A 24,314-nucleotide genomic window follows, 5' to 3' on the forward strand; every position below is an offset into this window, starting at 1 on the left:
TATCAAATTATTGTTTTGTCAGAGGTTCTTTATATGTAAGTATGCAAAATTTCAACACATTCGGATTTTGAAAACTGGGTAAAAATTGAATGGAAATTTTTTTTATTACATTGTCCATTCATACATACAAAAAACTCAAGCTAATAAAAGCGTGGTACAAATGTACTTTGTATAAGGAAAATCCTTGGAAACTCAGTTGTCGACGATATCATTTCTAAAACTGCAAGACAGAGCTTTGTAAAATTACAAGTGTTACAAAGCTCTGCCTTACAATTTTACTAGTGATATCTTTGGCAACAAAGTTTTCAAGGACTATCTTTTAAAAATAACAAAACAGTTTTCCAGTGTAGTGAACCCACACGCTGTGCTGTCTGAAGTTATTAATAGTTGCTGCGAATAAGATAACTCACGTACCTAACAAAGCGCTATTGATAAAGTTTAACAGAATCACTCTGAGTCAATGGAAAGCAATGAATACGACAAGTGTCCAATCACAAGCATCTTAGTTAACTGGCCTCACATTTCAGTAGCTTATGAGAAGTGTCATCAGGGTATGTAGAGATTTGGGCAGTCTATACTAAAAGGTAGTGGCATGCAGATTTCGCGAAAAGATTTTGAGACTAGATGAAAGTTAAAACATTATAGCATCACCTGTGTTTCGTGATTGAGTGAGTTTCTTCCAGGCGCATATCGATTCTTACAACACCAATCACAGTGATTCAGTGCGGAAGTAAACGCGTCCTGAGTGGCTCGGTCAAATAAGGCAACGACTTCTATCGCTAGACGGCCGCCAATCACAAGGTAGAAACCACATGTGCGTGTATACCTTGTTGCAGTTTAATAAGTGTTCAGATATTTTCGCGAAAAATGCCTGCCCCTACTAAAAGGCCACTGAAACCGCGAAAATGCATATTCACATATACACACACATATATTCATATACACATATATGCATGCACACAAATATTTATAAACATATATACATATGTGCATATACATTTACACCTATGTATACATTTATATGTGACAAAATAAACTGTTGGATGGGCCTCAAAACTTAGTCCCGACATTGAAAACATATTTTATCAACTTTAATTTCTTTCGAGTAAATAAAATTGGCATTATAGTGTAGACTATCTTGGCACATAAATCATCATTAGAAGTGACCGGAAAAATTAGCAAAATTAATTTCGCGATGTGCTAACATTCAAATGCACATACCTTTTTAGCTGGTTTTGCTATTGTCTCACTGCTAACCTGGACGAGTCTCAGCCAGTGAGAAACCCTCAACCAAAGAATAATTAAATCACAGACAAGAAAATTGAGACAACTCACGAGTCAGCAGCTAATTTACTGGCGTTATTTGCCCGAGTACATAGAAGACAGTGAGTCTTATCCTGAAGGTCAACGAAACCGCGAATAATTTCCAGTCCCTAATCATTAGATAGTGGAAAATTTCCTGGGTTTCATTGCGAGATATGCTAGAAACAAAAAGCACGTTTATCTTCATTCTGCTTTAGTGACTGGACAATCGTTTACCTGGAGGATTCTGAGACAAGAGAAGTGCCGAATCACAGGCATACCGATAAACAGGTCTCACATGTCAATAGCTAAGGAGGCGTGTTTTTCTCGAGCGTGTAGAGGATTTTAGAGTCATATACAGATTGAAATTGCGAATTTTTTCCAGTCGTTTAATCTGCATCTCTATTTAGTTGTAAAGCCGGATTAATTTCACTCAAGGCAAGACTTAATTGTTATATACATAATCAAGAGTGTTTTTAATTGATAACAAGATCACATTCATCAGTGGGTTACAAGAGATTGGGTTATTACTGTCCGTTGTTTCTAATTGTCTTGAGGATCTTTAACGCAAAACCAATGTTTATGTGTTTAAGTTTACTATGTTACCTAATGAATCCCCATAAATTGAGCCAGGAAAATATTACGGTTTCATATAGCGATAGGCTAGAATCCGAAATAGTTTTTTTTCTGCTTCAATTATTTTATCTGAAGGACTCTGAGCCAATGAAACACTCTCAACAAAAGAAGTGTCGAATCACAAGCAACACTGATGACAGATGTCCCGAGTCAGTAGCCAATGAGCAGGTGTAATTTTCCCAAGTGCATAGACAATCATGGAATCTATCCTAGAGATAATTGAAAACACGAATTTTTCCAGTCCCTACGTATGAACAGTCGTTTATAGGCTTTGTCAGGTGAAATAATATCGTTTCGCTCTTGATTAGGTCAACGAGAAGGCGTCGTTATTCTTCTGAACACAACTGTGTCCCGCCAGAAAAATTTTTTCTTCAAATCAAAACAACATGAAGATGTTACAGTGTTTTGCAAACTATCATGACCCAAAATATTGTCGCGATAAATAAATATCCATAGACGTGCATTGGCTCTCGAGTGTTCAGATAAACTGTGGTACTGTGACTGAATCAGCTAAATAGATAAACGCGTTTGGATTCTGGCAAATTACGAAACGAAGCCACTTATCTCTCCGATTGCAATATAATTATAAATAGATACAGGAAAAATTCGCGGATTAATTTCCAGTTAGGCTAGAAGCCGTTTACACTTTTCCTGCTTCTGTGATTGCACCACAGTTTATCTGAACGAGACAGTGAATGCATAACGATTAACGAAAGACGTCTCGAATCACAATAGCATCCCCGATTGTAAGCCTCACAAGTCAAAAGCCAATGATCAAGTGGCATTTTCCCGAGAATGTACAATGTTGAGGAGTCCATCTAATAAGTTTATGAAAGCGCGAATTTTTCACAGTGCCTTGTTATAAACAAGGAGAATGTGTGGTTACCCAATCACTAGAGACCTGTAAAATTCGCGGATTCATTTCGCGATAGGATAGAGTCCAAATACTTTTGACATTATTTTGCTTCAGTGATTGGGCCACAGTTTATCTGAAGGACTCTGGGCCAATGAAAAATCTTTAACAGAAGAATAAGCGAATCACGATCATTCCAGTCAACAGGTGTTACGAGTTGGTAACCAATCAGCAGATGTAATTTTCACGAGTACATAGAGGATAATGGAGTCTATCCTTTAGGGATTTGAAATCGCTAAATTTACAGGTCTCTACCAATCACTAGAGACCGGAAAAATTCGCAGATTCATTTCGCGATAGTTTGAAATTCATACACATATACCTTTAAGCTGCTCTTGCTATTGGCTCACTGTTAGTCTGGGTGACTCTGGGCCAATGAGAAACCCTCAACCGAAGAAGTGACGAATCTCGGGCAAACCAGTTGAGACGACTCACAATTCAGCAGCCAACGAACTGGCGTTATTGGGCCGAGTGTACAGAGGACTGTGTAGACTATCCTGAAGGTCATCGAAACTGCGAAATTTTCAGGTCCCTACCAATCACGCATAACAAGTTATATTTCGAAAAAGGACTGATAATATTAAACAGGCATTCAGAGTCTAGCCTGGAGTGAAATTTATCTACGAGATAGCCGCAGGCTCTAAACAGACATTTTTCAGATATTGTAATATTAAAGACTGGAAATATGCGCGGATCCATTTAACGATAGACTAGAATCCAAACTTATAGAACTAGCTTTGCGCTGCTCCTGCAATTGGAGTATTTTTTCAGACACTGTGTGTAGAGACCTGAAAAATTCGCGGTTTCATTTCGTGTTATGCTAAAATTACGATAATTATACCTTAGTGCTACTTCTGTCATTGGTTCACTGTTAATCTAGAGGACTGAGGACCAATAAGAGACCCTCATTCATAGAAGAGACGAATCACAGGCCACCTAGACGAGACGACTCACGAGTCAGCAGCCAATGAACAGTTGGCATTTGGCCGAGTGTGTAGAGGATATTGGAGTCTATCCTGGAGGTCATTGAACCCACGAATTTTTCCGGTCTCTATGTGTTATCTCAAGGGACTGGAAAATTTAGCGGGTTCAATGTGGCCCGGAAATTACGTGGATTTGTCTGACCTCAGGGTAGAATGCAAAATCAACCAATGTTTACATTCCCATTTATTGATTTCTTAACCAGAACTTATTTATTCTTTTTAATTGACACTACATGATTCGCTTACCTCTCTACTAGCTGGGCATCGTTAGCTGACGTTCGTAGAGGGGCGTGTCCAAAAAACCTGCGATCCAATCATGAATAGAGTCCCGGAAATTTCGCGGATTCCTCTGGCCTCAGGATAGAATTCAAAGTTATAGGTGTGCTCGACCCATGTTTATTTTCCCATTGGTTGGTTTCTTAGCGAGAACATTTTTATCCTTGTTATATGGCACTACCTGATTCGCTTACTTCTCTCCTAGCTGGACATCATTGGCTTCCGTATCTCGAATAATTAACATTTGGGTTGGACTCCAAAGTCTTCTACATAACTGGGCAGATGTCACTTAGCTCATTGGATGGTTACTTGTGATACCTCTTTACCGGTTAGTCTCTGGTTGAGGGATTCTCATTGGTAGGAGCATGCATATTTCGCGAAAAGATTCCGAGACTAGCTGAAAGTCAAAACACTGTAGCATTGTCTGTGACTCGTGATTGGGTGGGTTTCCTTCATGTACGTGTCTACTGTTGGAACACTAATCACGAGGAAGCCGCAAACGCGTCCCGAGTGGCTCGGTCAAACAAGGCAACGACGTCTCTCGCAGACGGCCGCCAATCACAAGGAAGAAACCGCTTGTGTGGGTATATACCTTGTTGCAATCTTACTTGCGCTCAAACGTTTTCGCGAAAAAATGCCTTCCCCCCTACTCATTGGTCCCAGATGCTCCACATAAAACACGATGGTGTAAAGTTAGAGACCGGAAAAATTCGCGAATTCATTTCGCGATAGGCTAAAATACAAATCGTTATACCTCAATGCTGCCTCTGCCATTGGCTCACAACTCACCTGGATAACTCTGTGCCAATGAGAAACACCCGACCAAAGAATTATCGAATCACAGGCTGCTACGTTGGGACGTCTCACAAGACAGCAGCCAACGAGTGGGTTGAATTTGATCGAGTGTACGTAGAACTATGGAGTTCATCCTAGAGGTCATTAAACCCGCGAATTTCTCCTGTCCCTATGTAAAGTGTTTCAGTTGCAGCCTGTAGCGAAATGAACCCGCGAATGACCTGACGGGCGAGCTGGGGTCACTGACCTGGCGAGCCGGACTGCTCCACGTGGTAGGTGACGTCGCTGAACTCTATGTCGATGGCCATGCACCTGGGCAGGTGGAGCAGAGCGCCGCTGCGCGCCATGGCAGACAGGCGCAGCTCTGCGAACAAGCCGGCCCGCTGAAGGACACGTGGTCCACCACAGGAAGCGGGAGGGGAGGGGAGGGGAGGAACATCACGAGCATGGTTCCGAGCGGCAGGAAAACCGCCGCAACAAGACACAGTGTGACCCATAACTCAACACCGAGCCGAGATCAGTTAATTACAGTTCTGAGTCAAAAACAAACAAACAAACATAACATTTAAAAATTTAGTTTTCGAGATATAGAGATTTTTTAAACTTTTTTAAATCTCTAACTGCATACAAATTATTATAAAACGGCGAAAAAAACATTTTTCTTACACAACTATTAATAACAATCCAAAAATTAAAAAAAATCTACATTGGAAGACTTATTCTGCATAAAATATGACAAAGTTGATCATGATTAAAAAATAATAATAATTAGTAACTGTTTCTAATAATTTGGGCGCAGTTGGGGATTTTACATTTATTTAAAAAAAAGGAATATAACTCAAAAATACATTTGTTTTAGTTTTTGTAAATTCAGAACCTTCATTAATTGACTTTACGTTTTAGGCTAGTCTTTATGTGTGTGTGTGTATGTACATTCACTCATCCATGCATATATATATATATATATATATAATATCTTAAACACACAGTGTAGTGCTGATAACCCCTAAACATTTATTACGATAGCTCTTTATTTCTTTACGTTGTTTTGTCACAAATGTTTTCAAAATATATTTGCTAAACGTTATTTGAAAACTGTAAGATGTCACCCACTTAATTATCCTATTTGATAAAACTATGTTAGTTAGCATCTGGTGACAAAAATTTATACGTAACATGAAATAAAAACTAAAAGAAGGTTTTTTGTAATAATTTACAGGGAAAGCACAAAAAAGTGATGACCAGAAAATTAATATACAAACATGTCGTATGAGACCTTGTCTGAAGTACCCCGACGAAACTAATGTGTTTATTTTTCTTAACGCAAGGATTCCTCCCAAACCCCTTCCACCAAAATTCCTTCTTCAACGATATCTCTCCCTCTGCCCCGACACTAACGTTTCAAAAATATATATTACATACACACAAAACGTATAACGTTTCACCAAAAATTCGTTGCGGAAAATTACACCTATAGTTAATATCTCACGGAAGATACTTAAATTTGCACTTTTGAGTACCGGGGTAAGTAATCTTCACAGTAAGAGATACAAAAATTGAAAAAAGTAAATTATTTATACTTTAAAAATACATGAGATCACGTACGGGCCTAAACCTATAAATGAACAAAGTAGGCTACATGCCTCAATTTTAAAATTAACTTTTCTGTTTTTTTAACTTAGTCCAGTGTTAAATATCCTGTATTATGAATGTAATACTTATGCCTAAATCTACAGTGCAATATTTTTGTAAAATTATACATTCGTTGTTAGTGTACTTTTACATTTGTGTTGTGTTATTAGGCTTCTGTGTTTAAACACATTTACTGCGCAAACTTAACTTTTACCTTGTATAATTTTACTCTAAATACAGGCTGATATTCTAAAAATCCAATACTGGTGTGAAAATACACACTATCCGAGACACCATTATTTGTAAAATAATTACCACAAACTCGTGTATTTGTACACCAAATGTAGGTTTATATTCTAAATATTTAATATCTGTGTGAAGTAAAGTTGCAGTGTAAATTGACGATTCATTAAAAAGTTTTATACCCACACTAAAAACAATATTACATAAAATTACTTATACAAAATTTAGCAATTTTACATTTTTGAAATGTAATTTTTAAAAACGCGTACTCTATGTGTGATTTTACTCAAACATTTCCAGTTAACCACCTGTTCTACAGGCTAAAAATACACAAATGTAAAAATTTTGTTTCAAAATACAATACATTTTGTTGTATATGTGAAATGACAAATTCAATAAGTGTCAAATTATTTAATGTCATATTTTTCTTGGTCAGTAAACTGTAGTTGTCTATACACACGTCATTGTAAAAGTGCATAAAGTTTGTCCTAGTAAGTATACAACGGCTAAAGAACTACAGAAAGACAATTTATTTAAATATTGAGACCTACCAATCAATTTTTTTTACATTAGGTTACGAAAGTCGTATTCCTATTTCTTCATGATTGTTATTATTTAAGATGTTCGTGGGGTTAAGATAATCGATTACCAATCAGGAGGTTTTGGTTAGTTTTCCTACTAGGTCACTGAGAGTAAAGTTAGTCCTAACTTTTTCAATAAAAGGTGTTTAAATTGACATTGAATATAAATTATAAGTTTTTCAATAACAACTATAATTTAAATAAAGTAAAATATTTCAGGAAGTCGTGCAAATTAACACGTTGAGTGTAAATGTAAATTTAGTAAATGCTGGTTTGATATTATCTGACAGTTGTGGCAAATTAAAAGATGCATGAATTTGTAAATTTATATAACATGGATTTAAAATACACAAAAAGCTATGGCAAATTTGCAAAACCATTGTAAAAGTGTAAGTAAAAATACACTTACATCGGTGGGGACTTTGACTTCAATTACATTGTGTGCAAAATAACCACAATTATTTACGTTGTACACATATTAAAAAAAAAAACTTTTTTTAGGCTTTATCCACTATCTGAAGTTCACATGTTGTACATTTTGTATTTTTTTCTGATAAAAATAATAATTGAAAATCATGATTTTGATAGTTAACATTGAAAGGAACTTGTTTCAAAACACAGGCTAATTAGCAAACATATAACAAAAACCTAAAGCAGAGTATAAATACAGTCATATAAAATACATAGTCTACAAAAAAATATTATGAAGGTAAAAGTAGGCTTTTTTCCCTTGGAATTTGATGCGAACACGGGGAACACGCTGTATGTAACGTTAGTTTCGGGCACAGGCTACGACATGGCCAGTGAACTCATGTCCAGCTCGCTGGGATCTGCTGATAACTCCGCCAGGAACTGGGAGGGTTCAAATGTTATCTCGCTTCGATTTTCCACGACGGGAATGATTAGGTCTTTTTCTTTTTCTTTTTTTTTTTTTGTTCTACATCCGCGTGTCAGAGGTCTGTAAGAAATTGCGCTGGTATCAAAACAACGAGACGGTGCGATGCGAAGATGGCGATGCGACAGCAAAATATCGCGTTATTGTGAACATAGGGTTTCTACCCGCACGACAACCAAAAATAAACAACTGTGCAGAAAAGTTTTTCTTGCTGTCACGTAGGCTCCAAACATACGGCAGCTGTCAAAGTTTTCAGGTGGTTACAGAGAGTAATTTGTTTAATTCAACTTTAACATTCAACTGTCATAAATTCACTGTGACTAAAAACATTTCAAAGATTTCACAGATAAATTTTAGAAACAAAATCTTAAAAATAATAATATAAACACCAAAGAACCGTTTTATTTATGTTTAGAAAAAAAATTCTGACGCGCATTTCAGTAACGCAATGGAGTTGGAAAATATCCAGTAGGGATTTCTGACACTTCCGCCATTTTCGTTGCACTGACGTTACAGATTTGCGATCGAGATAGGTTAGAAACCACGTCGCCGCCGTTGCGCGAATGTGGTTCCAGCATTGCAGTAAACTCACGGACTTTTAACAACGTGAATTCTGTTTAAAAAATGAACAGAAATATTGATGGAAAATTACAGATATTTGTAATTCTGCACATTTACATGAAAAAATCTCTATCGCTACAAAATAGTGTCCACAATAATACTGGGTTTGGATTCTTACCCGGGCATTTATTTTTTGTGTTGTCCCAGTACCTCCAATAATTATAAGTTATTTACAAAACGTTCCCTGAATAGCTTTGCAGTATTATCGGCGCACATTATAAGTATAATACCACAAAATAATGTCTAATTGTACAATATTCGATTTTTTTCCATGTTTTGAAAAAAAAATTATGCTTGAATGAAACGTCAATTAAAATACAAAATTATATAATAATTTCCGTAAGAAAAATTCAGCATTATCTCAAAAAGTTATTTGAAAACATAACCACAGCCATGTGCTATAAAAAGTTACAGTATCTTTCTTGACGTATTACATACTATTTATCCGCAACTGATTTCCAAAAAAAAAATCTTTTTAAAAGTACAGAACATTTTTTTTTCTGCGCAGCTAAGATTTCCTTCTCAAGTAAACAAAGGATTCTTCGTACTTCCAGATAACTATATATTTGTAGAAACAGCTCTGGACTATGACTTACGAGTTCTATGTTCCGTTTGAAACAGGGTAAACTTACACGTGGAATAAAGAGGAGTTTTTTTTCACTTGGGAATTACAAGTTTTGCTAACACTTCTGGATGTTTCTTGTTCGTCCTGGTTCAAAGTAACATAAACAACCACCAGTAAATTTACGAATATATCTGTACGAAGATTCCTGGTAAATTTAGTAATAACCAATGTCCATCCTAAATTTAAGGTCTAAATTTTTAACAGCGTCGTATGATGGCGTGGCAGGGATGCGTGACCTCTCGTCTCAGCTTACATGGGGTCGGGTAGGATTGGTTACGGATTCGGCCGAAAGTATTTAAGGTCAAAAATATGATGATAAGACACGTTTACGCCAAATGAGAAAAAAATGTTTAACCTTTTGCACACACATGTTAGTTACGGGTCGTTACCACAACGCCGAAATACCACAACACCGAACGTACAATAACGCCGAATACCATAACGCCGAATGCCAAATTGACCGCAACGCCGACAGCTAGAAAACTGCTGTGTACCACAACGCCGAAATACACTAACGCCGAAAAATGTACCACAACCTAACCTAGGCTAGCGTAACCTAGCCTAACCTAACCTAACTTAACCTTACCTAACCTAACCTTTGTGGCGGTCCGGCAATGACATTTTTCGGCGTTAATGTATTTCGGCGTTGTGGTAATTCGGCGTTGTGGTACACAGCAGTTTTCTAGCTGTCGGCGTTGTAGTCAATTTGGCATTCGGCGTTATGGTTTTCGGCGTTATTGTACGTTCGGCGTTGTGGTATTTCGGCGTTGTGGTGCGTCCCCGTTAGTTACTTTAGTATTGAATTTTAGACCCAGTTCTGAACGTTATGGGAGTTCAGAAACCCTCTAAAAAGTGTCAAATAACCAACTCCTTGAACACAATTGTATTTTTGAAGTGTGAAGCTATCTGGGATAACATTTTTTTCCCAAACTTTGCAATATTCATCATGAACATTCGTTTGTCCAACTAAAACTTAAAGTCGATTTTGAAGTACAACTTTAAATTTTCGTCAGATCCTCTACTATATTCAGAAACAATTAAACATACCTCTTATTTTTAAAACCAACTGAAAGACTTGACAGTAAGGGAAAATATTTTTGAAGTAAAATTAATGTGAAAAGGTTTCCTATTAAATCCGAAAGTACCTATATACTACAAGATAAGGTTCAACGGACAAACTACACGAACGCGACTATCACAACATTCAGGAACGTCAGTGACACTAGTTAATGTGCTGCTTGTCGTAAACCACGCCATACAAGAAATAAACTCACTTTTCTCGTTCCGATGATGGTTGCAGACACTTCCTCCGCTGGACGCGAATCAAATACCACAGAAAAAATTTTAATATTAACACCCCACGCTGCGGGAAACGATTTCTTTAATTGAAGCCGCACCAGGCGTGGGCGGCACTTGCAATCAGTCGCACTGAACAGTTCCAAGACGTGGTGCGCTAACGAAGTGACGCGTAGGCTGCGACGTCAGTTGCACGACCAAGTGATGGTTTTAAAGGACCGGGCGTCAGTTGCACGACTAAGTGACAGCTGCAACACCGGGCGTCAGTTGCACGACCGAGCGTCAGTTGCACGACTGGGCGACAGTTGCACGACTAAGTGACAGCTGCAACACCGGGCGTCAGTTGCACGACTAAGTGACAGCTGCAACACCGGGCGTCAGTTGCACGACCGAGCGTCAGTTGCACGACTGGGCGACAGTTGCACGATCGAGCGTCAGTTGTACAAAGCGACAGCTGCACGACTATGCGAAAGCTGCACGACCGGGCGTCAGTTGCTCGACTATGCGACAGCTGCACGCCGCCGCCAGCTGTGGTGTCGCGCGCCGCGCCGCGTAGCGTCTGGGCGCGCGGGCTGAGTCGATGCTAGGACGACCCCGGCCCGCCAGGGGGAGGGGGTAGAAGCCGCGGAGTCCAAGGTCATGGCATTGCGTGCGGGAGACAGAGTGAGACGGAGGGAGAAGTGCCTAGTTCTCTAAACGATCATCCATAAACCTCGGCTCGGTGTCTTGACGTCACACTCAAGGCCCTGCCGCACATATCACCTTGCTGCAGGGTTTTCCTCAACACGCGCTTCTTTTTAATTTCTTTTAAAACAAAAACGTTTTCCACATGTAACACGAAAACCGGTTAGTTTTATTAGTAGCTATTACTCTCACAGTTGACGGTTTGGATAAAGATTTCGTAAGAAGGCGTTCTGAATGATGGACTCAGACACATAGAATGATGTTTTATTATCAATCAACTAATATTTTATTTTTTGATGAAACAATATAATTGAATATCCATGTCACATACCTGAACTATATAGCAAACAACTTATTCAAGTGATGTAAAGACGAAATGACAAAACACACGTAGAAAAAGTGGGCTCACATACGGCATTTGATTTAATTTTGCTTTTCTCGTCCTTACTACTAGTTAAAGGTATATTTAACACTATACCTAGTTTGAATTTGTTCTGGAACAAATAATTTCCACACAACTTTCCTTAATGTTATATAATGAGTGTAAAAAGGGGCGCAATTGATAGCAATTACAAACACTTGCACGCCTTTTTACACACTTTATATAACATCTGCGAAATATCTGTGGAAAATATTTGTGACAGGACAGCAAATTAAAACTATGCTTAGTGTTCAATTTAAGTAAATGGCCTTTAATTAGTAGTAATTACGAGAAATTGAAAACAATATAAACATGTTTTGTGAGATCTCACCATGAGAAAAGAAAGAAAAAAAAACGACGAAGTGTGGTATTTATCTTTCCTTCTCGTTCTCCTATCCTCTCTTTCTCTAATCACCTCCCCCAACCCGTCTCCAGAGACCTTGACGTCGACGGAAATAAAATCCTAGTTCCTTCACCCAGTGACGGCATTGTGTGTTTCTTTTCCGGGAACCTAATATTCTGGAAGTAGCTCTTGTACAGTTTTAAAAATAAAAATTTATAACAGTAATTTTAAACTTATCTTATAACTAAACGATGGTTTTACTCATTTATCTTAAGTGACTTTGATATTGTTTCGTAATAAACGATTCTCGGTTTGGTTTTATTAATAATAACGATAAAATTCCGACGAAATCGCGTCTTCGTATGAAATCAAGAAAACTCAATTGTGATCGAAAATTATTGACCAGCACTTAAAATTACATCCTTAAGACGATTAGATTTATAAATTTTCCGATTTAAGTCGTTATTGTACACCGAAAACCAGACAAACAACGAATTGCCTTGCCCAGGAGGCGCTAATGGGCTTCACTCGTTCGGCCATTTTGGAGGCATGCGCAGCTTACGGTTCGCGGTGAACAAGTATACCGAACGGCTACAGTATGCTTCAGATAAATGCTGAGAGATTTCCAAGTTATCTCACGATTTTTTCCTTCAGTCAATAAGGAATTAACTTGTGAAGCGACTTGACGCTATGTGTTCTTGACTGTAGAGGCTCCGTCGCGAGCTGAGATTCAGTAAACGATTGAACGTAGTAAGGTCAGAGAGATGTTTATTTAATTTATTACTTACTATCTGCAGTACCCGGCGGTGCTTGAGCTGAACACAGGGTGAAGGGGATTTTTTTTAAATCTTGTGTACACAGTAAATATATTCTTAATTTTAACGTCAGTTGTGCAAAATTTCATAAAGAGTTGCCCAAATTCAGATTCAAGGGTTATAATATTGAGATGTTTAGAGAGGGGATAAAGCCGATGGAAAGTAGCGTACCAAAAACTCGTGTATTCAATTAACGTTGGATGTTAAAAGTATTGTTTTTATTTTTAACGTCAAGTGTCCAAAATTTCACCTAGAAGGGCAGTCATTGCTTAACGGGGCATGAAACGGAAATGGGGGTTGTTTTTCGTAATCTCATGTTTTCATTGAACTTTTTTTCTACAATTGTATGTTTATGATTAATTCCTCCTGTTTTCGTGAACTGTTCAAAATTTTACCAAGGAGAGCAATGTGCTGTTTTTCTGCTATTGGTTCACAGTTTATGCGGGGCAAACATGGCTAATGATAAACCTTCAACCAGGGTAATGTCAACACCACAGGCTACCCAGTTGAGAAGGTTTCAAGGTGGCCCGCATACATTTATAACTTTGCATTGCCTTGATGGTTGGTTCTTAATAGTAACGCCTCTACGACTGTTGGCCTGTCGACAACCAGCTAGCACATTGACCTGCTCCAAAGAAGAAAAAGGTTTTAAATGAGAATCAGCAAATAGAGAAGAAAAAGTTGGTATATTACGAACATGCATTTTAGTCTGACATCAAATGAATCAGCGAGATTTAGGATTATCTATTAATGAACTTGCTAAGAACTGAAGTAGCTTGGCTTCTGGGTTGTAGCCGTGTCCTTGGCAAATAATTCACCGACGTTTCGGTCGACATTGCAGTCGCCATCATCAGAGAGCAGTTACCAATGGCCGTGAAAGCCTGCGAACATTATTGCTTAGAAATGGTTGGACTATTTTTTTAATTTTTTATGTTTGTTGTCAATGACAGTTCTGACAGTTAAAGTTTTTGCTAACTGCATTGACTGGGTGTGTCTGCCAACCGGCATTGCGACATCTAGCGGATTATCCGAGGAGCAGTGACTGGCGTTTGTCAATTCGTTAACCTCTTCCCCCCACCCCAACACCACCCATCAGTGGACTTTTTATAGCTGCGGCAACGACCTGAGATGAACCGAGTGGCGACATTAGAAGTACCGGCTGACATTCCTCACCGAACAAACTAAAGGTTAGCGTTTTACGTCACACTTATTTCAATAGGCTTGAGGAGGTAATTTTCTAATTGTTCGGCTTCCATGATTTTGTGTATTTTCACGTTATTTATATTCAATTCGTAATATTATCTGCATTCAGCTATCTATCAACGGTTTTATTAAATTCATACGTGTTTATTTAAATGTTTCAAGAACCTTAAAAAAAGTTTTTATTTTAATCTTAGCATGAACTAAAAAAAAAAAAAAACACGTATTAATGTTGTTTACAGTTTTCAAATTTACCATCCGTATGTATCCTTTGTCATTCATAGTTAAAGTCATAGGATATACAAACAAAGCTACATAAAAAAGAGTTGTTATTTTAATCCCCTGAGAAACTTATGCCTTCATAATTTCGGAAAAATAATAATTATTTTAATTTAATTGGTTATATGCTAATACTATAGAGTTAGTAAAAAAGACTATATGCACATTATTAACTAGAAAAATGTTAAAAAAAAAAAACTTGATAAACTGCTCACAAGTTATGTTTGGTTTAAAACATAAATTGGCCTTTAAAGGTCTTTACACAATTAAATGAAAACTTGTGGAATTTATGAAAAAAATGACATCTCTGGTTTTTAATAGAGAAATCATTGGTGAGAGAGAATTTTATAATTCACAAATCTAAAAAAGGTTTTTTTTTTTCCTTAGTACATTCGCGTGTCAATCCACATTCTACTCCCAATTATAAAATATACTTTGAGAACTTACAAAGCATGGAATGTATTAAAGTTATAATAAACAAAAAATAAATTTTGCATCTACAGAAAAAATTTAGCTACATTAGATTATTTTCACCCTAGATTAAAGTTTTAGAGATATTCGTTAACATTCATCTTCAGTTTGGTGGTTTATAAGTCAAGATATATTGAGGTTATACAACATACAGAAAATTAATTTGCTTTGTTTTCGATCTCTTTCAACCTTAAGTTATAATTTCACTTTTATTCAGATTTATTACATAAAAAACTACATATAAGCACACATGATATTAAACTGCTCGCTCTAAACACTAAGATTTTTACACTCCAGCATACGTATTAGGCAAATATGGTTATTATATTATTTATTTTGCATCATGCTATTTTGAAAAAGTAGAACACGAAGGTTTTTTTTTCTGTAACCTTTTACTTAAACTCAGTATCTGGGACCAGAAAGTTCTCTCACTACTGTAGTTCTAAGTAGACTAATATATCCATTAATTAATAAATTTTTCTATGACCTTAAGTTAATCTAATTGTGCTCAGGAGTCAGGTTTACCAAGGGACCAAAGCAGAGGGGTTTTAACCATGCATCAGGTGCTTATTTTGGGCTTTCTGCCCAGGCAGGGGCGAAGCCAGGGGGGGGGGTTAGGGGTTAAACCCCCCCCCCCCCTGCGCTCCAAATATTTAATTAATTTCTTATTCATCACTCAAACAAATTTCATACTAATATTAATTAATTTTTTACAATTACAGTATTTAAATTTAAGTACCGAAAACTGCTAAAATAGCACTATTTTACACCTTAAAATCCAAATTTTCCCGGGGGAGGACCCCTCCGCTTTAATACGGGGGGGGGGGGGGGGCATGCTTCTTAACACCCCCCATACACATATCCTGGCTACGCCACTGTGCCCAGGCAAGGCAGAGATAGTGCCCGCAGGGCAATCATGTTTGTTTTCCGCCCATTGCAGGGACGACGCGTCATCGGTATGACGCTTCGCCACTTAAAGCGAGTATGGACTGGAATTAAGACTTTCTTTGAAGTATCGTCACCAAGACACGCCCGTCGTACGTATGCCATTCATTTAACCCCGTCACACAGCCGACGAAATGTCTTACTTTTATTAAATATTGGAAAAAAATTCTTTCAAACGAGTTTAATAATATATTATCGTCCATTTACTCATCAATGATATAGACGCAATATGCGATGTATCCAAAGTTACCAGTTCTAGTAACTTTATAGTTATATTTTTTTAGTTACTTTTAGGTCAAGTAGGTAAATTATTTTTTTATCGTTTTTATTAAATATATTTTTGTACTTTTTTTGTAGGTATATGCTATAAAGAACTGCAATTCCCTTATATAACTTTCTATATGTATTCAGAACTGTAAAGTTTTGCTATGTCAAGACTTTGGAAGTTGATTCGCTTGCCAGTAGAGTGCCTTTCGTTGCCATTCGGGTGTTCTCGGAACGAGCCACGACGGGACCCGAACACCGAGGCGACGTACGACTCTTCGACGCCGCTGGTACTAGCGTTTCGACCGCCGCAGAGCACGGAGCATCGACACCCGGCGTCCGGGCGCGGACAGCTATCTACCTCCCGTGTCACCGCCATGACCAAGTGGGGCACCAGCATCGCAACGAAAAGTGAGAAGTCGCCCTAACAACACTGATTATGCTCCAGCAGGCCAAGTTTGACCGTTTGGGCGTTTAGTGGTGCTTAAGAACGTTAGGCCTACTTTTTTGTTGTGGTGCAAAATTTTTGTAATATCACCTGCAAATTTCTTTAATGGTCTCGCCCATGCGATATATAGTTTGCCGATATTATGCAGCAATAGGTGTGAATAAAGCCATGGCATCTAAGAGCATAAACCTAAAAGTGGTGAATATGTGGACAGGATATTTCCGTCCCCAAGTATGACACTACTGTGTCGGAAGTGTTTTCAAGATGAATTTTTAAGGCAAGCGAGTAGGGAATATCATTAAAGGACCCTGGACTTAATGAGTATGATACGCATTTAACGGACTTGAACTTATTTAACCTTGAACTGGTTTCGTACAGTCAGCATTTTAGTTTTGGGTACCTTTATGGGGGGAAATTTATATAATCCTTATTCAATTTTTTTTTATATTTTGTGTGAATTTTGGTTAAGTAATAAGGCAGTTAGGTTTGTAATTGAGATGAAAAATAGTTTTACCGGTTTACGTAAAATGTATGATGAATATTTATATTTATTGTGAGTAGTATAGGAATGGGGCTACTGAAACTGGCTTCTGGCTGTGGTGCTTGGTGCCGAGCCACATCTCTGACGTCACGTCTATCTGTGACGTCACGTCGGCCATCTTGGACGAGCGTAACGGGACACAGCGTAACGGGACACGGTGTAACGGGACATAACGTAACGGGACAAGTAGATCACGGCGGCCATTTTGGATCCGCCATCTTGGATCCGCCATCTTGGATGACGTCATTTTTCTTCTCGAACTTTCCACCATTTTGTTTTCCGCCATCTTGGATTATGACGTCATCGTTGCAATTTCCGTTACGGCCGCCATCTTTAACTTTTTTATTTATTATCCGATTTTAATGAAATTTTTTTTAAAAAATTATAAAAAAATTTAAATAATATAAATTTAATAATATATTTATAAAAAACATATTTTTTAGACACGGAGTTCGGAGTCCTCGGTTCGAACCCGACGAGGTCAAAAAATTAAAAATGGCGACCGATCCTTCCCCCTGTGGTGGCTGCTGACAGACTGCCCCCCACCACTTTTTTCAAAGCATATATATCGACAGTGAGCATGACGTCATGTCCGCCATCTTGTCTTCGATGTTGGAAACCATCATCATTGTATCGGCGGCGAGAGTGCGCTGACGCCTAGTTAGTTTGATTCTTACCCGCTAGAGTGCAGTAATCATTTATTACTGTGACACCCGCCATCTTGATATTTGGCCGCCATCTTGAAAATCCGTAATTTTAATGCTAGAGATTCGGGAAAAAGTTCAAAATCCATTAAATAAATTTGTAATCTATATACTGATTGATTAGTTCGACTAAGGTTCTTGGTTTGATCCCTGGCCGATACAAAACAACTTTAATTTAAAAAAAATACTAAAAAAGTGACAGGATTGAGAAAATAAAAAACACCGCAAGTACTTTTAAAAACTTTTATTACATAAATTCAATACACTACTACAAGCACAAAAAATAATACACAGACATAGAACTAAAGTCTTGTGGATTTCTCGATGTCTGCATCTGCCACCCACGAATTAAAGCGAGGTGGAAAGCCCCACCACTTGACGTAGGACAGTCCTTTTCTTCGTTTTATAATCTTCTCCACCAAGTACATATCAGGATACAACGTAGGCTGAATCTCTTCGGCATAGAAGCCGCCACGGATAGGTTTGTGGTCCAAATCTTCGAGGTAGTAGGTCCTAGGCTCTGATTCACGAACATGTGTCACACGGAAAAGTTCGGGACTCCAGTTCGCAGTGAAACCTTTCTCGAAGATACCTTTCTGCTTGGAGATTCGCACAATGTCACCGACGTTAGCTTTACGCTTTCGTGGATCTTTCTTCTTCATGTTGGAAAACACTGTTCGAAGCAGGCGATTGTCCCTTACATCCTTTGGCTTCATTTTCGTGGTAGAATGCACCGCGGAATTATACTCGTTTATTAGTTTCGGCAAGATGTCAAGCCACTTGTAATTTCCGTTAGCCGTGAACTGCCGCCACATCTTGGAACGCAAAGTTCTGTTAAACCTTTCGACAACGGAGGCTTTGACGTTACTAAATGTAGAGTAGTGTTTGATGCCATACTTCTTCATCAAAGCCTTGAAGGTTGCATTGTAGAATTCTTTCCCGAGGTCCGTTTGCAGGTGCGACGGTACACGTCCATCACGCAAAATATTGTTCATGGCCTTGGCTACTTCAGTTGCAGTCTTTGATTTGACAGGTCTAGCCCAAGCGAACTTGCTATAAACATCGATGACTGTCAACATGTACTTGAAACCTTTATTCATTCGGGAATACGGTATCATCTCAACAAGGTCCGCCTGGAATAAATCATCAATTCCACGAACTATGACTTTGCGACGAAGGTATTTTCGTCTAGCAGGAGCATGAAGTTCGTGAGCGATTCCGGTTCGACTCATTGTATGTAGCCGGCTTCCCTCAGTTCTTCAAGTATGGAGACTATTTCGTTGATGTGCGAATAGTTTCCTACGCTAAGCGAAGCATGTAGAATTCTAAGGCGATCAACTAATTCATTAGGATCGTCCCAATATACATAGTCAAATATCTGACCACTTTCTAGCTTTTTTAAACCTTCGCCATGTATTGTTAGTTCACTGAAGAGATTAGCGAGAATGTCGATTTTTTCATGATCTACGTCTTTATATACACCACTATATGGATCGTTATCGCGAAAATGTGCATTGGTTAGCTGTAGCAGTTTTTTGTACTCTTGTAAGTCTTTGTGAGAATATCCTTTAGGCTCCCTGCGAAACAGCAATTCGTACAGACCAGGAGTCCCGCGCGTTTTGAACTCTTCTACGCGAACGATATTTCCTGGTAGAAAGTCTATTTCTTTAGCACCGAGGAACCACTTATTATGTTTTCTGTACACTCCGTAGGTCGTGTCATTATTCCGACTCGTAAACGATATCAGGTATGGTCGGACCATTGCATTCACTTGATGTCCCTTTTTCGGTATTTTTTTCTTGTGCGTGGTCTCTGTACTTGTTAAGTCTTCTTCTTCTCGATCTGGTTCATACTTTCTCTTCTTTACAGTTGGCATTTCATCTTCAACTTCTGTCTTCACAATGATAGCTGGTTCTTCCATGTTTTTAAGTTCGTCGAGGCGACTAGTGATTGGTTTAAATATCTCCTCATTTTCCATCTCACGTGCAAGTCTGGTTCGTCTAGCAAGTAAATATTTTTCACGAACAGACTGTATAGCTCGATGAAGGTCACTGGCCAGGTTCGACATTGTACTGGCTGAAAACTTATTGCAAGACCTCCTTATATACTTTTTTATTCCTTCGCAGAAACTTCTTTCTTGTGTGTGGCAAAATCTGAATTTGTTGACAAGTGAGATAGTGATGCTTTCAGACTACTTTGAAAAGTCCTCAAATCGTCACGTCTTTGTGCATTCGATACTTCGATCATGTCGCGAATGCGAGAATCCGAGGCTTCCACACGCAGGTCGATGGCAACGAGATACTCTATTATTTCGTTTTTCACACTTTCTACTTTTTGAGACAGTAGTATAATGTATTTGCGGATATCAGAGTCGGGGCATACAGTATGTCTGCTGCTACGACCGAATTTCGAAATGCTATGACTCATGTTTGACGATAAACTGATCGAAACCTCGTCTGTACCTGCCCTTATATAGAGGCCAGTCCTTTACGATGACTATGAATCCGTGCTCGTCTTTCCAACACAAGGAACACATGTCTTTGAATTCCTGAAACGACATGTCGGTGTTTACGTGGTCGTCGTAGGCGTGACGTAAATTAAGTTCGTCCATGCGAAAAAGCACTATAACATTCGCATTATCTCGTAGGAGATGTTTGGGTATTCTACTGTACGTCTGACACAGGTATACGCAGTCTACCTTGACGTGCCTGCCCATGGAAAAGTACTCTTGTATAATACCCTGCTTCTCGCACATTACATCGTCGAACACAAACACGGAATTAGGCTTTGCTTCGTCGGTAGACACCACATCGATATTATCGCTAAACGGAAAATACTCCAGTCCTTCCACCGAGCGTAGAACAGTTGCTAGGCGCTGGTACTTTGGCTGTTGCAACGACTTGGAATACAAGTAAACGTTCTCGAACCGAAGACCGTTTGGCTCCTCCAGTAAACTCAGTAGAACGCACGTCTTGCCACAGTTTGACGGTCCCGCCATTATGCATCGTACAGCAGAAGGCAACAGTAAGCCATGTCGCGATTCGCGACCGCTAGTTTCATCGTTTTGCGTAATGCGCACGGGCAAACAAACATCTTGCTTGACGACCTGCATTGTACTAAATAAATTGTATATAATCAAACACATTTATACTTTCTGGTCAGTTGCGCGTAATGACTCGAAGAGGTAAGAACAATAAACACATCGGTGCAGGACTCGTAAACTCGCTGATAAACAATCTACCATTCGAGCTACACATTCCCGGCTACAGATTTTGCGGCCCCGGCACTAAACTATCGAAAAGGTTAGCTCGCGGTGACGTGGGCATTAATTCTCTCGACGAAAAGTGCAAGCAGCACGATATTGCGTATTCCCTCAGCAAGGATCTGGAATCCAGGCACCGGGCCGACGAGACATTGGCACAGGAAGCTGAAAATATTAGTAAATCGTCGCACGCGGGTCTAGGAGAAAAAATCGCGGCCTGGGGCGTATCTAAAATCATGAAGGCAAAGACCAAATTAGGACTGGGTGCTCGTCGAGCCAGCTCCATCAAGTCAAAGACTAACTCACGCAAGACCAAACGCAAGACTGGAGCAGGCATACAAAAAGCCAAGCAAAAATTACAGACTCTCGACAAGAAGATTATAGGAGGATTTCTTCCTTTGCTTTTGCCTGCATTGGGTGCTCTCGGCGGCCTCATCGGTGCAACGAGCGGTATAGTGCGGGCAGTCAACACTTCGAAGAATGAGCGAAAGCAGTTAAAAGAAGCACGTAGACATAATGCAAGCATGGAAGCCATTGCCATCGGTAAAAAAAACGGCGCAGGACTGTACTTACGTCCTCACAAATCAGGCCGAGGCATGAAAAAGAAACGAAAATCCTAAGTTCTCTGCCGAAACGACCGCTCACCAACGTAGATTTAATAAAGTACGCACGCAAATTGAAAATACCAAATTTCTGCGGCGTGTTTATGCGAGACACTTTACCCAGCAAACCAAAAACCAACGAACGCGCCATAATTAATTTAGACACGACTGCAGGTCGCGGCACGCACTGGGTAGCGTATATAAAGTCTGGAAAAAAAGCTACTTACTACGACAGTTTCGGTAATTTGAGACCTCCGCCTGAACTTAGGCGGTACCTGGGCCGGACCACTACACTGTTCTACAATTACGAAACGGAACAGAGGCCTAATCAAACAAACTGCGGACACTTGTGTCTTCGCTTTTTAACTAAAAAAATAATTTAGCTGACAAATAAAAATTGCTACTTAAAGGTTGTGCAGTGATGATAATTTATTAGTCATGTCGATAACACTTACCTTGACAGGTCACGCATCTGAGCTGCGGGCGGTTCATTTCCCGCCTCTGGATTTAGACGGAGAATGGTGTATCGGACTCGTAGATTTTCAAACGTATAATGCCATACCGAATATCGACGAAGAAAACTGTAAGATCTGCTTCCTGAAAAGCGATGGGACCGCTCATGAAATACAGTTACCTGTTGGATCTTACGAAATTGACGACATTGCAAATTACATCAGGGATATGTTTCCACAGGATGTAGACTTTCAACTGCGTGGAAATCCAAACACTCAAAAAAGCATTCTAACATGCAGTGAAATTATCGACTTTACGAAACCTGGGTCCATAGGTTCGATGTTAGGATTCGAATCAAAGGTGTATGATGCAGGAAGAACGTACGAATCTACGCGCGCAGTAAACATTTTGCCTGTGAATGTCATAAGAATAAACTGTAATTTGGCAAGTGGAACGTATCTCAACGGAAGACTAAGCAACATGCTGCACGAATTTTCGCCGATGGTCCCGCCAGGATATAAACTGGTCGAAGTACCGCAAAGTATCATTTACGTTCCAGTCGTCGTGAAGTGTGCACACGAAGTCGTCGTCAGAATCGTTGACCAGCGAGGACGATTGGTGAATTTTCAATACGAAGAAATTACATTACGGCTGCACTTGAAGCGATGGGCATAAAGTTCGTAACACCGAACAGTTATAAAAGAAGTCGTATTGACGTGAATAAGAACAGTTCTCTACCAGACATCGGTGCATTAACACCTGACAACATAAAGTATCTTCTTAGTATTGGACAAGTGCCGAATAAATATGGAAGACGAAATCCTCAACGTGGAAGATCCGGTAATTTTTGATGACAGCATTACGAAAATGGAATTGCACGAGTACCAGCCTTTCCTGCTCGGACCGTACGCACTTCCATCGGAAGTACGCATTGCTGTACAGCACCAAGATATTTGTACTTTACCTTCACAGTCATTTCTACGTATAAGAGGCATGCTTACAAAGGCGGATGGTACGCATCCGACAACGACGTCAATATCCTGCAATGGTATTCTTCACCTCATCGAGCGCATTACTTATGTACTCAATGGCGTCGAGGTAGACCAGACAAGAGATGTAGGCATAACATCTGCTATGAAAAATTACCTTTCGCTCACGCCAAATGAACTGACTGCTGCAAAGATGGCCGGTTGGGCTCTCGAGGATGAATATAAGCTTCCAATTTATGCCGAAGGAAAGTTCGAAGTTTGTGTTCCTCTGTCCATGCTTCTTGGATTCGCTGAGGACTACAGGCATATAATCATTAATTCGAAACAAGAGCTCGTACTGCTTCTAGCCAACACGCACATTAATGCAATTGTCGTCGCTGCAGAAAACCCTCAAGATGTCTCGCTAACACTACAGTCTATCGAGTGGATGCTGCCCCACATCCAAGTGAGCACCGTTGAACGAGTCAAGATGTTGATGAACATAGAAAATGGCAAGAACTTCGATGTGCCATTCCGATCCTGGAGCCTGGAAACTTATCCTGGCTTGCCTCATAGTCAGCGTATCAATTGGATAGTAAAGTCCAGCTTCGCTACGGAAAAACCAAGATACATCATCGTCGGGCTTCAGACCGGAAGACAGCTCAATGCAGGAGTATGTCGTTCCTTATTCGATAACTGTCAATTACGTAATGTAAAAATATTTTTAAACAGCGAAAGTTATCCGTACGTTGATATGAACATGGACTTTGAAAGTGGAAGATTTCTTCTCGCATATCAAATGTATGCCAAGTTTCAGCAAGCTTACTATGGACGGAGACAGTCACCGATACTGAGTCCCGACAGTTTCAAGAACAAGGCTCCGTTAATGGTGTTTGACGTTTCCAAACAGGATGATCGATTAAATTCAAACATCATCGACTGTAGGATCGAGATAACGACAAGCGGAAATATTCCACCAAACACCTATGCTTTTTGTCTGATACTTCACGATCGGCTTGCATCGTACAATTGTCGAGACAAACTTGTGAAAATTCTGACTTAAATACTGTTTCGATTGCGATAATAATTCAGTTACGATCGAGCATTGCTAGCGAC

The 24,314-nt window shown here is 39.3% G+C and overlaps 1 protein-coding gene across 1 annotated transcript in view; it reads right to left on the minus strand.

Moving 5' to 3' along the window:
• LOC134538429 (ATP-binding cassette sub-family G member 1-like) overlaps positions 1-11,388 on the minus strand; it is a 203,314-nt gene extending 191,926 nt beyond the window's left edge. The window contains exons 1-2 of the mRNA XM_063379752.1: positions 10,777-11,388; positions 5,153-5,269 (exon numbers count right to left, since the gene is read on the minus strand). Coding sequence (XP_063235822.1) covers positions 5,153-5,252 — 100 coding nt within the window. The 5' untranslated portion in view covers positions 5,253-5,269; positions 10,777-11,388. The remainder of the gene's footprint in view (positions 1-5,152; positions 5,270-10,776) is intronic.
• Between the last annotated feature and the right edge of the window lie 12,926 nt (positions 11,389-24,314).

The sequence above is a fragment of the Bacillus rossius genome, chromosome 13, assembly GCF_032445375.1.
Source record: "Bacillus rossius redtenbacheri isolate Brsri chromosome 13, Brsri_v3, whole genome shotgun sequence".
Classification (NCBI taxonomy): domain Eukaryota; kingdom Metazoa; phylum Arthropoda; class Insecta; order Phasmatodea; family Bacillidae; genus Bacillus; species Bacillus rossius.